This window comes from Aulostomus chinensis, chromosome 1 (genome assembly GCF_037954235.1).
Source record: "Aulostomus chinensis isolate RoL2024-O1b breed Wild chromosome 1, RoL_Achi_v1.0, whole genome shotgun sequence".
NCBI lineage: Eukaryota > Metazoa > Chordata > Actinopteri > Syngnathiformes > Aulostomidae > Aulostomus > Aulostomus chinensis.
The window spans coordinates 57,328,997-57,347,183 of NC_141320.1; the positions used below are offsets into that span (position 1 = coordinate 57,328,997).

Below are 18,187 nucleotides of genomic sequence, written 5' to 3' on the forward strand. Positions count from 1 at the left end.
AACAACACTGCTTTCAGCTTTAATTATACTTGTATTTTAAACTTTAATTTTGTTGTACTTTGAATGGATGACTGAATGAATGCTATGTAATCATGCTCAGAGAAATGGGTCTGGGAGTTCCATGGCTGCTTTTCCCACAGGTTCTCATTGTGCTGTTGGGCTGAGGTAATCTGTCCCCTGACCAACACTCCCTAGTAATGCCCAGCAGGGATGATCAGACTTTAGCTCGTGCAACAAAGCACTGTTAGGCCAAGCACAGGAACAGGAAGTTAACTAACTCGAAGCGAAGTAAAATCTGGTCAACTGGACGTAAGTTTATCTTGAAGACGTTTCACCTCTCATCCGAGAGGCTTCTTCAGTTCTAGTGAAGAGTGTGGAAACTCCAGCTTATAAACCTATGTGAGAGTGGTCAGTGCTATTGTGGTGGAAACGACCCTCCCGAGACTCACCTGGCCTCCCCAAACGACGGTCGTTGTGCGGTGTCAGGGAGTTTCAGGGGTGGTCGTTAGGGGGTTTCACCGACCACTCAGATGCTAATGGGCTGTGCTGGCATCAGCCGTTCCACATGGGTCTTTCAGCTGAACTCTTTGGGGAAGCTTTGAAAGGACTTGGTTGTAAATAGGTGAAAGGAAATGTCGCAGTCCACCTCCTCTGTTCAAAGATGGTTTCTCTATCCTGACGTGGATGGCTTCTTTAACTCCTCTTTCAAACCATCTGTCCTCTCTGTCGAGAATTTGGACATGGTCGTCCTGGAAGGAGTGGCTTTCCTCCTTGAGGTGGAGGAAAACCGCTGAGTCCTGTCCTCCAGAGTTGGCTCTTCTATGTTGGGCCATGCGCTTGTTGAGGGGCTGTTTGGTTTCCCCTATGTAGAGATCCGTGCAGGCCTCACTGCATCTGACAGCGTATACCAGATTGCTTTTCTGGCTGTGAGGGGTGGGATCTTTGGGGTGAAACAGTCTTTGTCTCAGAGTGTTGTCTGGTTTAAAAGACACAGGGATGCGGTGCTTATTATAGATTCTCCTTAATTTCTCAGAAACCCCTGCCACATAGGGGATCACTATGTTTTTTCTCCTGCCTTCTTCATCTTCCCTCCTCCTGGAGCTCTCCTCCTTTCTGGACCTGGAAGAGGATTTTACAAAGGTCCAGTCTGGGAAGCCACAAGTTTTAAGTGCTCTTTTCAGATGCTGCTGTTCTTTTTTCCGGCCTTGGACGCTGGTGGGGATGGTCTCCGCTCGGTGTTGCAGCGTCCTGATGACACCTAACTTGTGCTCCAGAGGATGGTGAGAGTCAAAAAGCAAGTATTGGTCAGTGTGGGTGGGTTTCCTGTACACATCCACCCTCAGGCTCCTGTCCTCTTGAATGTAGACGTCGCAGTCCAAAAAGGGCAGATGGTTGTCTTTCACATCCTCTCTGGTGAACTTGATGTTGACGTCTACCGAGTTGATGTGTGCTGTAAACGGTTGTACCTCCTGAATCTTGATCTTCACCCAGGTGTCATCAACGTATCGGAACCAGTGGGTGGGGGAGGGTCCACTGAAGGAAGTCAGGGCCCTCTGTTCCACCTCTTCCATGTATAGGTTGGCCACGATAGGAGATACGGGAGAACCCATGGCACAGCCGTGTTTTTGCCTGAAAAACTTCCCTCTGTACTGGAAGTAGGTTGTGTTCAGGCAAAGGTCCAGAAGTTGGCAGATTTGGTCCGGATTGAGGTTGGTCCTGTTGCTGAGGGTGTTGTCCAGCTGTAGGCGTTTCTTCACTGTTTCTACAGCCTCCACGGTAGGGACGCAGGTGAACAAGGAGGTCACATCGTAGGACACCATGGTCTCATCTGGGTCCAGCTTTAGTTCTCTAACCTTGTTCACGAAGTCCATGGAATTCTGGACGTGGTGGGGGGTTTTCCCTACCAAGGGGGCTAAGATGGTGGCGACGTGTTTGGCGATGTTGTACGTCACGGAGTTTATGCTGCTGACAATGGGTCGGAGCGGGGCACCTTCCTTGTGGATTTTGGGGAGGCCGTAAATCCGTGGAACTGCGTCTCCGGGGTACAGGCGGTGATACTCCAAGCGGTTGATGATTTCCCCCTTTTGCAGCTTCTGTAGGTGTTCCACCACTTTCTTCTTGTAGCTGCTGGTGGGGTCGCGTTTTAAGGTCTCATATGTGTGAATGTCACTGAGAAGAGAACTGATCTTGTTCTGGTAGTCAGTTGTGTCAAGGACCACCGTGCATCTTCCTTTGTCAGCCGGAAGGATGGTGATGTTCTCATCTTTGCTCAGTGCATTCAAGGCCTTCCTTTCCTGGACCGAGAGGTTGGCAGAGGGGACCTTCGCTTCGGAGCACTGACCACTCTCACATAGGTTTATAAGCTGGAGTTTCCACACTCTTCACTAGAACTGAAGAAGCCTCTCGGATGAGAGGTGAAACGTCTTCAAGATAAACTTACGTCCAGTTGACCAGATTTTACTTCGCTTCGATCTATGATGACCTGGATGAATGAGAACCTACACAGACATCGAAGTTAACTAACATTACTGCAGCTCATTAGGAAGGAAGTCATGACCTCAACTACAAATGTTTTCAGAACCAAACCTCCATCAAAACTTGTGATGTTCTTTGTGGTACGTTGAGAGCTTCTGTTGTGCTAATTTACTGAGCTAGGACACATTCATTTAGGACAGGACATTTTTCTGTGAGGTCTGTAGCCATGTTGTGTGGTGGCAGGATATTAAGTGACCAAAGACAAACTAAAACAAAAGTGGACCCAAAGTCTCTCAACGGGCACATGAACGAACTGTCAACTGGCCAGAGAGTCTGGCTAGAAGTGGTTCCAAAAATCTGACTTAAATACAAAGTGAACGGGCACTGGCGGGGCATGCTGGGGCCTGCCGTGGTGGCTGGGGCATATTTGCCCCCGGACGATGGGAGGAGGGTAGGGAAGGAAGGTTAGGTGGTGGTTGGAGAGGGAGGGGGAGATAAGGGGGTGGAGAGTGAGGTAGAGGTGGATTGCTTGGCGCCTGGGGCCCTGCCGCTCCCCCAGGGGGTCGCAACCTCATTTGGGAGGGGTTTGCTAACCTTGGCCCATCCTCGGGCGGGCTGGGCCCTGGCACGGTGTCCTGGACTGTCGCCACTCCGGACAAAGGGAGGATGCTGGGGGACATCTGAGGGATGGGGGCTGACCTCCTTGATGCTGATCAAACTGGGGGCCCTGACCACGGGCTGCTGGCTGGGGGTTCCGCTGTGCACTGGGGGCCTGGGCCCTCCCTGCCATTGCACTGCGCGGTGGTGGGCCCTCTGCCCAGATCTCCGGACAGTGCCCCTTGGTGCTCCAATCTGACCCCTGGACCAGGGAGGCTAGACTCCCTGTCGGCTGGTTGCAGTGGTGACGAGGTGGTCAGCGGGGCCAATCTGGAAGTTGGCCCCCTGCAGGTCTGGCCCATTCCTCAGCCCCTCTCATTGCCTCTCTGTCCCATCACATCTTATGTGTCACTAGGCCTTGAGGGGCTGGACCCCCCAATTTTAATCACATCGTAGACATTTAGGGCTTGGGGGAGTGCATGAGGATGTATTGGGAGACTCTGCCGTCTGCAGCCGGCGGGGCTCCCATGCCCTGGGTGCCTCCGCCAATTTTAACTACATTCTAGTCATCCACATCATCACATCTACATTCCCATGCAGAACACACACCCTGCACACATTTTGGGATGGGGGGGCAGCTGGGGCAGGGAGTGGGTCCAGTGCTGCCTCCTTTGCTAACTGCACGATTGCAGGCCTGGGGGCCTGGCCGGGGCTCTTTGGGAGGGGGTGGTCCTCTTCCTGCCATGGTGGTTGGGCTGGGGTTGGTCACAAGCCCTGCTGTTGTGCAGTGGATCGCTCGCTGGCGGTTTCACTAAGTCTGAGGTGCCCTGGACTGTATCAGCATCTATGGAGTACTCAGCCCTTGTATGGAGGAAGATGAGAGTATGATTGTTTTGTCCGGTGGTGGTGGTCCTGGGCGTGCGTGCCTTCGACACCGGCGGGTGGGCTGGGCCTCTCGGGGGAGTGGGGGGTCCCGGCTGGCTGGCTGGTGGTGCCCTATAACCCGAAGCCCGCCTGCTCTGGGGGGAGAACAGGGGATGAGTAGAGGGGATGGGGATCGTGGGTTGGGGAGAGGGTAGCTCTGTTTGGGGGCGGTGGGCCTGGTCGTTGTGGTGGCCTTTGGCTGCCCCGCCTGGGTGTGGGGTGTGGGTGGGTGTCAGCTTTGCCACTGGCGGACCTCTTGGGGGGCTCTGGTCGGGTCTCGGGCCAGACGGGCCCTGGGCTCTGCTCATGCTGTGGGGGGGAGGGGTGCCCAGTGGGACCAGGGTCATCTCTGTCCCGTCTCTCTGTGGGTTGCTTCTGGGTGGGGGTTGCTGCTCCTATGCTGTCCTATGGGTCCTGGCATGGGTTGGGCCTGTGGCTGTTTCCTGGGGGAGGGGTGGCCTGGGGCTCCCCGTGTCCTGGGGATTTCTGGGTGCTCTGGTCCTGACCTACCTGCTATCCTGGACTGGGGGTGCGATGTCCTGGCCCCCCCACATCAGCTACAGCCAGCTACACACAGCATCCAAGACAAACCGTAGCACATACACATACACGCATGGAGCGTACAACTGACCCATAAACACACTCAGACATTTATCTTAAAATTAAATTAAACCAAATGGTAAGCCTGCACCGGAAATTCTGTAACCAATGTTTTTTTTCTTTTTGTTGTTGTTACTTTTTCTTTGTTTGTTTTTTGTGTTTTTTCTTTATTGTTGTTGTTTTGTTGTTTTCTGCTATCACTGTTGTTTTTGTCTCCCCCCTCCCCCTTGTCTTCCCTGTCCTGTCCCTGTTCTCTCTTCTTATCCACTCCTGAGCCTCAGTCCGGTCGCTTTATCAATGTACCAACACCATTCCTAATAAAATTAAACATAAATGGCAATAGGAGGAGTTTATCAGATCCCTCCTATGCAGAATAAAACTGCTTCAGTACAACAAGGCACCAGGAACATTGATGCTGCTTGCCCCAGCTACTGAACAGGACAGGTTTAAAAAAAAAAAAAATACAAAGTGAACTAATCACACAACAAGACACAGGTGGGGAAGGAGCTGATTACCAGATGAGACCCAGGTGATCCCAGAAAAAATTCCAACTCCTTTGTCACTTCCACATAAAAATGTCAGCATCCATTCATCCATTCACCAACCAATAGTACATTGCAACAAAAAACCAATTGATAGAAACTATTAAGTACTTCGAATAAGTTGCAAAATGTATGAGTGAATAAGACAATTAAATAGAATATAAAGTTGTAAGAGCAGTTCCCAGATGCAGGGCATATTCCATCATTTAACAGTATGATTGCTGTGGGAAAGAAGCTGTTTTAGTTGTTCTTTGTCTTAAAGACTCCATGAGTGTGAACTTGTCTTGAGAGGGATTGGTGACATCCCTGAGGATGACATTTGCCCTGCGCATGCAGCGCTCCGAGGATTTTCTTTCACCCGTCCTTACTTTCCTGTTCAGGTGATGTCAAGCTGATGCCATGGCTGGGATGGGAAGATCCTCCTCCTTCAGCTTGCCTAGAGAATGCAAGCGCTTTTAGACATTTAGTAGAATGGAATCGTGATAGATGACAAGTCATGGGTTTCAGCCTCTATGTGTGTTGAGTTCAAGGCTACAAGGCAGAAGTCATTCAGAGATGTATGCTGGCTTGGCTGAGGGAGAGGATGAATATGTCTGAAGATGCCCTTCATGCTCTGATCTGGGCCAGCAGCCTTCTGACTTGCGATATTGGAGAAGACCCTCTTTGCACTGTCAGCTGGCGAGCCTGGTTGGAGCGAGACAGTGCCCAACTCTGTACTGCGCCGTCATTTTCAGCCTCAAACTGTGAGAAAAAGGGGTTGAGGTTGCGGGGTGTTCACTGTCCGTGGCCTGTAGTCTTGAAGCCTGGAGCCTGAAATCCCTGCCTGAAGCACCTTGAACCCTTCGTGTTAAAGTAGAATCAGGACTCCTTTTTTGGCCTCTGTAATTCCTCTTTTAGGTTGCTCCCATGACCACTAGCATTATGGAGCCTCAGCAAGGTGTAGACCTCCCCAAAAAGCCAAGGCTTATCGGTGGGACACAGCTCGACAGTTTCTGTACGGTCACATACTCTCTGCATTTATTTTGGACTCCTAACACAGTGTCTGTATAGTCCAAAGGTCTAGACAGTCTCCAGATATTTCAGCATCCTTGAGGATGCTCCACCATGTACATTCAGAGCAGTCCTGTTAAGATAGAGCGTGTCTCCTTAATCACAGAAGACATTTGAGATTACACACATAAATTATGCTTCAGAGTGTCATGGACCATCTGGACTTCTACTTTTTGGACAGTTATTTTGCGTCATCATGTACTCTGGCTTTCTCTTTCTTGGTGTTTGGTTTGGTTCTTAGCTTGATCAGGTATTTAGTCACTTCCTGTTTTGTTTTGAAATTCTTCCCTCTCGTGTCATGTCTGCCTTACTTCCTGTCTCTCCTTTTGAATCCTTCACCTGAATCTCATCAGTTCATTAGTCTTTGTCCGCCACAGCCTTGTTCCCAGGGTTTCTGTCTAACCAGCTCCTTCCTGCTCACCTGGTCACCCACCTGTTTCTTGTTGGGTCATTATTTGAGTTTGTATTTAAGTTCTGTTCCTCCTGTCAGTCTTTGTTTGATCCTCTGTCATGATTTGCTGTTTGTTGCCCTCATGTTACCTGAATTATCAGGCTCCTCAGCTTCCACATTCACCTGCAGTTCTCATACAATTTGAATCTTCCTTTGCAATCAGTCCTCCTGTCAGGCCATTGCAGTCCAGCCAAACAGTCAATCATGCAGATGTTTGTGTGGCATTCAGCTATTGTGCCTATTTATACCCCCCACAGTCCTCCTGGTTCCTTCTTTTTCTCTATAGTTTGCTTCCCACTGACCCACCCAGGGATGTGTGCATGTATCAGCCCCAAAACTCATGTAGGTCTCTTCCCTGGTTGCTTTGGATCCTGCCATCCACCCCAAGCCAGAACTAATAGTACAGATGGTGATCCTTTTTGACAGCAGTATTGGACAACTCAAATATATTTATATATTGCATGTATATGTGGGTGGTGTGGCTCAGAATTACAGTGGCAGCCTAGCAATCAAAGGGACACTGGTTTGACCCTCACCCCCGGTGACCATGTCAAATTGTCCTCGAGCAAGATACTGAACCCCTCATTGCTCCTGATGAGTAGGTTTGGTGCCTTTCATGGCAGCCTCCAGCATCAGTGTGTGAGTGAGCGGGTGAATGAGATGACATTGTAAAGTACTGAGGCAGAAAAGTGCTGTATAGATTGAGTCCCTTTACCATTCAACAACAAAAAGGTGAAACTGTGCACTCATTGCTCCATATTAATGGACCATGGACAACATAAGGTTAATTAATTTCCTTTTATAAAGTGTGTTCAACAAGGGTTTAATAGGCATTGCTGCTCTGTATAGACAGCATGGAGACTGAGTGGAGTGTGTTAACCTACCTTTTTAGAGGTAGTCTCAGGTGACGTCTTTGTAAACAGGATAGGGCCAGGGTTGTGGTATCTGATGACATGTTTATGTGACAATTGAATTTTAAAAAATTCAGAATAAAAAGTGTCCAGTGCAAATTGGGGAGAACTCAATGTCCAAGAGCTGAGGATTAAATTAATCACATTACATGGACTGTTAAAAATGGGCAGTTAGGAGAACAGTTTGGCCAAAAATTGCAGGAGCCCTCGGGTAACAAGTTTATCTACGAAGCACCTGAGGACTGAGTCACTGGACGTGGAGGGAGTGATATTCAGGAGTGGGCCTAGCAGATGAACATGATAGGCAAAACAAGGGACTCAGCAAAAGAGGAGGAATCAGGACCCACTTTCTCCTGCACCACGACACTACAGTTCCAGCTCAACATATTTCTCTCCAAAATTCTGGAGAAAGCAGTTGCCAAACAGCTCTGTGACTTTCTCCATAGCAACAGCCTATGAGAGGATTTCCAGTCAGGTTTCAGGATTCATCATAGCACAGAAACAGCACTAGTTAAATTTACCAATGACCTCCTACTAGCATCAGATGAGGGACTCATCTCTGTGCTGGTCTTATTAGATCTCAATGCAGCTTATGTTCCAGTCTCCGTAGAAGGATATGGTGATCAATGGTATCAAGTCATTGGTATTAAAGGAACTGCACGTAACTGGTCCAGGTCATATTAACTAGGTCGATCTCAGTTCGTACGAACGAATGATAAACCCTTGTAAACCACTGCAGTCACTTATGGTGTTCCTCAAGGCTCTGTGCTTGGACCAATCCTCTTCACCCTTTATCTGCTTCCTCTCGGTCACATTATTAGGAAACAATTTTCACTGTGATGCTGACGACACACAGCTGTACTTATCAATGCATCCCCATGAAATCAGCTGACTAAACTGGAGGCCTGTCTCAAGGAGAAATACTTGCATGACCCATAATTTCCTCTTATTAAACTCTGATAAAACTGAAGTCATTGTCCTGGGCCCCAAACATCTTAGACACCCTATCTAATGAGAGGTACCCTGGAAGGCATTATTTTGGCCCCCAGCACGACCATAAGGAACCTAGGAGTTCTCTTCGATCAGGATCTGTCCTTTAATGCCCACATTAAGCAAATTTCTAGGACTGCCTTCTTTAATTTATGAAACATTCCTAAGATCAGACACATCCTGTCTCAAAAAGAAGAAAAACTAGTCCATGCCTTTTTCACTTCCAGGCTGGATGACTGCAATTCCCTCCTTATCAGGCTGCACCAGTAGGTCCCTAAAGACTCTCCAGCTGATCCAGAACACTGCTGCCCGCGTGTTGACGAGAACTAGTAGAAGAGACCATGTCTCTCCTGTACTGGCTTCTCTGCATTGGCTCCCTGTCAAATTTAGAATAGAATTCAAAATTCTCCTTCTACCATCAAGCACCTTCATACCTGACAGAGCTCCTAGTTCCCTATTATCCATTACCCTTTGCTCCCAGGATGCGGGGTTAATGGTGGTTCCTAGAGTTTCTAAAAGTAGACTGGGAGCCAGAGCCTTCAGCTATCAGGTTCCGCTCCTGTGAACCGTCTCCCAGTTTCAGTCCGGGATGCAGACCCCCTCTCGACCTTTAAGAGCAGACTAAAGACCTTCCTTTTTGATCAGGCTTATTTTTAGGGCTGCTTAGGCTGGTCCTTAAGCAAGGCAAGTTTATTTGTAGAGCACAATTCATACACATGGCAACTCAAAGTGCTTTACAGTTGCAGAAAAATCTTGAAATCACAAAAAGGCAGATAAAATCATAAAACATAAATAGAATCATTAATTTAAAGAAAAGGAGAAGAGTGCAGATAAAATACTTTCAGCTGTTGTATGCACGACTGAACAGAGTAGTTTTCAGCCTGTTCTTAAACATTGTCACAGTTGATGCCTGTCTCACATTTTCTGGAAGACTGTTCCAGATTTTAGCTGCAGAAAACTGGAAAGTAGCTTCACCATGTTTAGTCCTGACTCTGGGCCCCTGTAGGAGACCTCTACCTGAGGTTCTCAGAGACCTGGAAGGCTCATATGGGTCTAACATGTCAGAGATGTACTTTGGTGCTTGACCATGAAGAGACTTGAAAACAAGCAGAGCTGTCTTAAAGTCTATTCTCTGAGCAACAGGAAGCCAGTGCAGAGATCTGAGCACTGGACTAATATGGTTGTATTTTCTGGTTCTAGTCAGGACTCGAGCTGTAGCGTTCTGAATGTATTGTAGTTGTTTAACAGCTTGTTTAGAGATACCAGTGAGCAGGCCGTTACAGTAGTCTAACCTACTGGAGACAAATGCATGGATTAGTCTCTCCAAGTCTGGTTTAGACACTATACCTTTGATTTTGGCAATGTTTTTTAGATGGTAAAAGGCTGCTGATATTACTGACTTTATGTGGCTGTTAGGTCAGAAATCTGGGGGTAATATTGGACTCAGATCTGAACTTTGTTTTGGTTTTAGAGAAAGGGATTCAAGGTGACTGATCACACTCTCTTTGCTTCTGTGGCCCAAAAACGATTAATTCAGTATTTTCTGAGTTTAGCTGGAGAAAGTTGTTTTGCATCCACATGCTTATATGTTGGATGCAGTGGAAGAGTGAATCCACAGGTCCATGTTCACCTGCTGTCAGAGACACATAGATCTGAGTGTCATCTGCATAGTTATGGTAGGACACATTATGGCTGCGTATTAGTTGGCCTAGTGGAAGAAGCAGCAACCAAGATATGCTGCTATTGGCTTAGACTGCCGGAGGATCTCCCATGGTGCACTGGGCTTCTCTCTACTCCTGTCTTCCTATATGTGTCATACATATTACTAACTCGTCTTCTTCTCCGGAGCCTTCGAGCTCCCCTCATCCCAGATCCCGGGTGCTGCTGGAGGAAGCTACAGACCGGAAGAGGCTCAAGCTACCACCCGCTTACGTCCCTATCTGTCCATCAGAGAGAGAGAGAAAGGAAGAGACTATCTCTGTCCCACTCTCTTTCTGCATATCTATCTTCCTCCATTATCTGTCTGTCTCTGCCTCTCTCTCCTGCTCTCTTTCCCCCTAACTGGTCAAAGCAGAAGGCCGTCCCCATTGAGCCTGGATCTACAGCCTAGGGTTATGGGGGGTCAGCAGTAAGTTGAGATGTATTTAGATCTTTCCTTGACAGTTCTGTTAAAACCCTTTTTAAAAAGATCCTTCATAATAAGACCACACCTTAGTTTGGAGGCTTTCCATTTCCGCTCAGCATATCTCCAAGCCCTTCTAATACTTGGCAGGTCAGTTATCCAAGGAGGAGTTTTACTTGAAGCAGGACAGGGTTTGGATTGTTGAGTGGCAACAGTGCCTTGTGCTGCCGTACAGTGTTTTAGAAAGACACGTTGATCAAGCTGCCGAGAAACTTGATGGAAATGCTCGGCAGTCTGGGAAGTGATGGGACTGAAACATTGATGGCCTCTCTGTTTGGAGACCACAGGCACAGGAGGGACATTAAAAAGGATAGCAGCATGATGATGTAAGTTGATAGTTTATTGGCTTTAGTCCAACTAATCTTCAGTTATTAAACTGAGGGTGTGACCATGTCCATGAGTTTTACTGGAGACATGGTGACAACAGTCAACATCTGGATGAGGAATTCAGATGCTGGTCTAACTTTTATGTTGACAACCAGAATGTCAAAGTCCCCTAATAACTCTCATAGGTGGTGGTAGTGAAGGAGAGTAAACTGCCAAACTCTGCTAAAAAAACAAACATTTGATTTACAGTATGTGGGTGATATAACAAGTCAGAAAAAGGCAGGATGATTTGAGGTAGTAAGAGCTCAAAACTAAAACTGCCAGTTGCCAAATGACAGCAACCCCCCCCCCCCCCGACCAGAAGGCCGAGGATTATTCCAAAAAATATAACTGAGGACATGCCTCAATGAGAGGAACTTTTGGAATTTGACCAAGTTTCAACAAGAAAAATGAAATTATTTTGCAATAAGACTGCTTGGCAATGACTCATATTCCATAGGCAACCCTTTAAATGTGACTAAACTGACTAGCAGGAAGTGTTTATTGTGATCAAGTCAGATGGAACCAACCTGTGCATACACATACTCACTTTTTTTTTACATGCTAGCCGTCTAATGTACTGGAATACTTGACACCTGTAATGTGTAACTTTCATCCTGAGCTGCAGAGTTCATACTGCAATCAATATTGGGGAAGGTTGGCAGGGGCTACTGGTTCAGGGTCGTGCTGCCCAGATCAATGTGTATTCCTGGATATTCTATGTTCATGTGTTTGTGTATAGTGGTCACTAATATTAGTCTGCAGAGCAGACATGCAGTTTTCAGATATTTGATAAGAAAGAAGCAAATGAAAAGCAGCAACACTAAATGGGTTTGATTCGTCAGGATATGATGTGGTTTCTACAAGGTGAAGAGGGCTAGCATGGATAGTAGAAAGCATTTTTGAATTCAAGGTGGCTTTCTTGGCATGGAAAAAGGGACAAAATCATTTCAAGAAATACATGCATATATACAGATATGGAAGAAATGTCGACTCACTTGATATAAATTATTCATCAAGGAAAGAGTCAAATGTCCTTGTTTCTCCAAGAAAGGAGAGACCTTTGCACAGGAGGGGTTCCTGAACAGGGAAACTTTCTATTCTCAAAGCCAGTGTAGGGCAGTGGCTCTGGGTGCATGTAAAATAATTGGAGTCAGGGTTAATGCACAGTAAAGTACGCCTCCCTCTTTATGAATAGAAATTTGTTAAAAAAAAAAAAAAGGGGACATGTCCTTGGAAACCAAGATGTTTTGGTCACCCAGCCTAGCTGTAAGCGTATGACCTCACTTCCCATTTCTTTTTGAACGTAGTGCCTTGCTTCATTGCATGAGCTAAAGTTTGATCATCCCGGCTAATTTCCAACCAAACCTACATACATAATGGCTTTATTTGGCTGAAGTTTAAAAGACCATCCATCTTGTAGCAACAGTCTCTGCCTTCGTAACTCTCCACTTCAAGCAAGCGATGGCGTCTTTCCCTCTGCTCATTGTGCCACATTTAGTTACTCCTCTGCCTCCTTTATTGATTCTGATAAGTCTGTTAAATGTAGTTTTGTTTGACACTGAAGGCAAGGCTTGGTCCCCTGGTTGGAAGCTCCTCCTCGAGACTTACGGTGAGCGTGTTGCGTCATTTCCTGCCTGAAATCAATCTAAGACAGAAGGAGGTTGAGCCAGCTTAGGTAAACTGAAACTTGCTTGGTTTTGTTTTAGTGTTGGAGGTCGTTAGGTGCTTGGCACTTGCGACTTTCTGGCACGCATCTCCTCCTCCTCCCACCCACAAAGCTGGTAAAGTCCTTGACTTGGTGCTGACTCGTAACTGTCACATCTGTTACGGAGCAGTTACCACACTCCACCTGTCAGACCATTTCTTGGTCAAATTTGTGGCTGCCTTTCCGCAATTGCAGACACCCACACAGACCGTTTCCTTCCGCAGAAACCTGAAGTCCCTCACAGCAGCACAGCTGTCTGATGAGGTGAACTCCGTCATGCCAGACCACTCGCACTTCTCCTCACTTTCTGTTAATTAGGCTACAGAAACTCTCTGGCATCCACTCTGGCCCCTGGTGTCCAAACCAGCCAAGAAAAAACAACCGGACTCAGGGCAGCAGAAAGAAAGAAAGTGGCATAAATCCCAAGAACCCACTGACTTGTCCTTATACAAACAGAAACTTGCTTCCTTCACCTCATGCTTACAGTCCGCTAAGAAAGCCTTCTATCAGAACAAGATCTGTGCCACTTCTGATTCCAGAAAACTGTTTATGGCGTTTAACTCCTTGCTTTCTCCTCCAGTTGCTCCACTGCACTGACTTCACACATGTTTTCTGATTGCAGCAACTTCTAGGTAAAAAAGGAGGCAACCAGTTCTGAGCCTGACCAGTCCAGTCAGCACCAACCTGCCACTGCTGCTTCACTCTTATCCTCACTCAGAGGAGCAAAGGAGGAGGTCTCCAGAGCTCAAAACCTACAGCTTGTCCTCTTCATCCAATACCCACCAGCATCCTGCAGACCATTTTGCCCACTATCAAACCTGCAGTCATACACATTATCAATTCCTCCCTGGAAACTGGCATTTTTCCTGCTACTTTTAAGCAAGCCCGTGTCACCCCACTGCTCAAAAAGCCGAATCTCAACCCCGCCAAGGTTGAAAACTACAGGTCAGTATCACTTCTGCCATTCCTGTCAAAAATACTGGAGCGCTCAGTATTTAACCAGGTCTCTGAACAACAACCTACTTGACTCTTTTCAGTCTGGCTTCAGGTGTGACCACTCCACTGAGACTGCAATCCTGTCAGTCACTGAGACGAGCTCGAGCTGCTGGTCAGTGCTCTGTCCTACTTCTGCTGGACCTGTCTGCTGCCTTCGACACGGTGAACCATCAGATTCTCCTCTCCACACTCTCTGAGCTTGGCATATCTGGTTCTGCCTTGTTGTGGTTCAAGTCCTACCTCACAGGCAGATCCTTCAGAGTGTCATGGCGAGGAAAGGTGTTTAGGTCACATGGCCTATCGACTGGGGTTCCTCAGGGGTCAGTGCTTGGTCCCCTTCTCTTTTCTCTGTACACCACCTCACTTGGTGCAGTGATCCGCTCCCATGGCTTGTCCTACCACTGTTATGCTGACGACACTCAGCTTTTCCTCTCCTTCCCACCTGATGACAGAACGGTCTCAGATCGTATACCAGCGTGTCTGGCTGATACCGCCACATGGATGAAGGAACGCCACCTTCAACTGAATCTGTCTAAGACTGAACGTAGGGTCTTTCCAGCTTGTCCATCTGCTCAGCTTCAGATCAGTGTCCAAATTGACTCGAGCCTACTTGTACCCACAAACTCAGCCAGAAACCTGGGTGTCATGATTGATGACCAGCTGACCTTTAAGGTTCATGTGGCCTCAGTTTCTCAGTCTTGTCGTTATGCCCTCTACAACAAAAGGAAGACCAGACCCTTTCTGACCCAACAGAGCACACAGCTTCTGGTTCAGGCTCTTGTCATCTCATGCATTGACTACTGCAACTCTCTTCTGGCAGGCCTCCCTGCATGCTCATTCAAGCCGCTGCAGATGACCCAGAATGCAGCAGCACGTCTGGTCTTCAATCAGCCAAAAAGGGCACATGTCACCCCACTGCTGGTTTCTCTTCACTGGCTTCCAGTGGCAGCCAGGATCAAATTCAAGGCACTTCTCTTGGCTTACAAAACAATCACAAGAATGGCTCAAGCCTACCTGGAATCCCTGATCCAGGTCTACTCTCCTTCTCGCCCACTACGCTCTGCATGCCAAAGACGCCTGGTGCTTCCAGCCCAGCGCTGCTCTAAATCTCTAGCCAGACTCTTCTCTCCTGTTGTTCCCAAATGGTGGAACGAACTCCCGAACTCTGTGCGTTCTGCTGAGTCCCTTTTCTATTTTTAAGAGAACACCTAGGCACTTAACGATTTTGTAGCACTAACTGTGTTGTGTGATGTTATGTTTGTCCAAAAAAAAAAAAGGGGGGTCGACACTTCTTACGCCACTAGATGGCAATACCTGTGACCAAATCACAACTGAAGCACTTTTGCGCTTACTATGGGTTTTTCCTTTAGTCTGAATTCTTGCTTGTTGTACGTTGCTTTGGACAAAAGCGAAATTAAATTGTAGAATTGTAGTAATGCTGTCGCTATGTTGTGTTCGACTCTCAATCCTCCCTCAAGTGTACTACTAATTTCCGTATTGGTGTAGTACATAGGTTTCTGTCACTTAAGTCTTTAGCAGGACTTTTCTCTGAAATTCCCCATTCTTTGTTACATTTGTCACATATCCACTAGCTCACCTTAGCATACTAGCTATGGCTGCTCTCTCTTTCTGCCTCTCCCTCCCTCTCCATGTGCCAGATGTTTATAGTTACTCCTCTACCTCCTTTAGTGATAATGGTACGTGTAATAAGTGTAGTTTGTTTGTAGTCCTGGAGGCAAGACGAAGTGAGTTAGAGACCTGGCTCCGCACCGAGGGTAGCGCTAGTCCCTTCGCTTCAGGATCTTCTCAGTCCACCTTGGCGGGTACGGAGCCACCACTAGCAGGTCCCCTGCAGCCAGTCCCACTGGGTGACATCATGAGGGAAACCTAGACACAGCAAGCCCATGTTTGCCCACCAACCCCTTCATATTTCAAACCGCCTTTCCCCACTCAGCAACACACCCGCTGAGATTAAAACTCTACATGTCAGCTCTGTTGCTGGCAGCCCCGCTGTGAAGCGGACATTAGTCATGGGCAGCTCTGTTCTCCACAACGTGAAGGTAGAGACTCCAGCGAGCATAAAGTGCATCCCAGGAGCCAGAGCAGGCGATGTTGAGGCAAATCTAAAGCTGCTGGCAAAACACAGTAAGATTGTAATACATGTCGATGACACCCGGCTTTGCCAGTGGGAATTAACAAGTTAACATGGCTTCGGTGTGCAACTACGCTAAAACAATGTTGGACTCTGACCTATCTATTGAGTCAACTCCTACAGCAGCGGGCCTGAGAAAACTGCAGAGGTAGTAGTCTCAGGAAGTATTTTATGAGTTCCTGTGGCCACCCTGACCTCAAGGCACAAAAGGGCAATAGAACAGGTGTAATTTCCTATACCCTATAGTCATTGCTTTGATGTGGATATCATCTGCCCCTTTGTTGTTGAATGGTATAAAGGTCATTGTACAGATCAAGAGAAAACACTCAGCAGTCTCCTCTCCATGCCGCATGCATTCAAGAGATTTGATTCATCACACAGAGTCTGTAATTCTTTAGAGAATTAGCAACTCTCAACGGTCTACTTGGATAATTTCCCTTACACTGCCCAATTTAGCGAGTGACGACTAGGTGGTGCTTAGATAACAACGTGGCTTATAGAGACAATTGGAGCTCCTTGTGGGGAAAGCCTGGTCTGATTTGGAGAGAGGGCATCCATCCTACTTTGGGTGCTTGTCAGGGATTAGCGTGGCTAATAAACTGGATGGTGCATATCTCTTATCTAGGAACATAGGCCAGAGTTCAGACCAACAGGCAGAGCTGCAGTTTAACACGTCCTCTGCTGCTTCCTTCGTGTTGTCACCCACCCAGCCAGTAGAAACTGTCTGCCCCGAGGCTGTATAAGCCTACACCCAAATCTGGAGGAGTAACTTATAACAACTTAATTTAATTCCTACAGGTTTTTAATTGTAACTAAGTTAGATCAGAAGTACTAGTCTCAGGAAGCATTTTGTGAATTCTCAAAAAAGCATAAAATATGGCAACTGGACTAACCTCGTGAGTAGAAGACGTTTCGCCTCTCATCAAAGAGGCTTCTTCAGTTCTGAATCCTGGTGGGGAATATCAGCTATATATCTACCATGAGGGTGGTGGCAAAAAAATGGTCGTACGACCCGAAACCAATGACTCGTCAGGTGTTAGTGAGAGTCATTGGCCTGGCTGGGCTGTCGTTACCTCTCCCAGCCCTCTTGGGAGGGTCGTTGGGGTCACCTGGCTGCAGGTGAGAATGATGGCTGCTCCTCCTTGGGAGGGATCTAGCATTGTAAGTGGGAGACAAGTGATGTCTGAGGCCTCCTCCTCTATTCAAAGATGGCCGTTCTAGTTTGACATGAATGGCTTCCTTCACACCTCTCTCAAACCACCTGTCTTCTCTGGCTAGAACGCGCACCTTGTGGTCATCAAAGGAGTGCCCCTTCTCCTTGAGATGGAGGTGGACCACTGAGTCCTGGCCTGTGGTGGTGGCCCTTCTGTGTTGTGCCATGCGTTTGTGTAGTGGCTGCCTAGTTTCCCCAATGTACAAGTCAGAGCATTCCTCATTGCACTACACAGTATTTTTTTTGTGACTGACCATGACTCCAGCACTGGAGTTTCAGTTTCTCTCTACAACAATAGGTGAGGTCAGCTGACACGGGTCACACCCTCTATTGCTTGCTTCCCAAGTGAAATCAAAAAGGGGCGGTTCAGCCGGGCGCAATTGGTCAAGCTGGAAACAGCTGTGACTGTGATCAGGTATCTAACGGCACAGAGTGCGCTTGCTTGAGCGTCAGCCCACAAAAAGTAAAGACCTGTGAGTCTCCCTGCGCAAGTCCACCGAGCTAGGACACAGACTACTGCTGCCACCTGTCTGACTTAAGTCTAATGCACAGTGTCTCACACACATCCCGGTCATTGTTGGCAATCGGAGAAAACGCACAGTCTACCACAAACACAATCCGCAAAACCTGTCCGCACTCCCAGAAAGAGGTCCCAGCCCACACTTGGTAACGTTTGGTCTTTGGAAGTGTCAGTCAGGGCAAGGACCTGAATGTGAGGGTTTCATCAGTGAACTGATGAATTCTGTCCTATTGACTGAGGACTGAGACATGGATCTGCCCAGAAAAAGGTACCCCAGCTGCACTCTCGAAGTCCGCCACACCTTGTAGTAATATAATGGGCAGTTAGTCTAACTGGGTGGGGGTGAAATCAGCGTATCTTGTGGACAGCACTGCAGCAGCACTCCTTGGGACACTTGATGCCGTAGCTCCCCTGAAAAAGAAGGTTATCAACCAAAAAATAGTTGGTGTAGCTCCCGTGTTTTTGTCTTCATTTGTTTTTTACTGTTTTTCACGTTCAGCACTTTGCTGG

General features: G+C 47.6%; 1 protein-coding gene across 1 annotated transcript; it reads right to left on the reverse strand.

Annotated features, from left to right (window-relative positions):
• Positions 1 to 476: 476 nt before the first annotated feature.
• LOC147272365 (uncharacterized) lies at positions 477 to 17,104 on the reverse strand. Its single transcript, XM_086202807.1, has 2 exons — positions 17,018 to 17,104; positions 477 to 2,336 (listed from the first exon to the last, which is right to left on the reverse strand). Exons 1-2 carry the CDS (start codon positions 17,102 to 17,104, stop codon positions 534 to 536), a joined length of 1,890 nt encoding a protein of 629 aa, XP_086058933.1. The 3' UTR covers positions 477 to 533.
• Between the last annotated feature and the right edge of the window lie 1,083 nt (positions 17,105 to 18,187).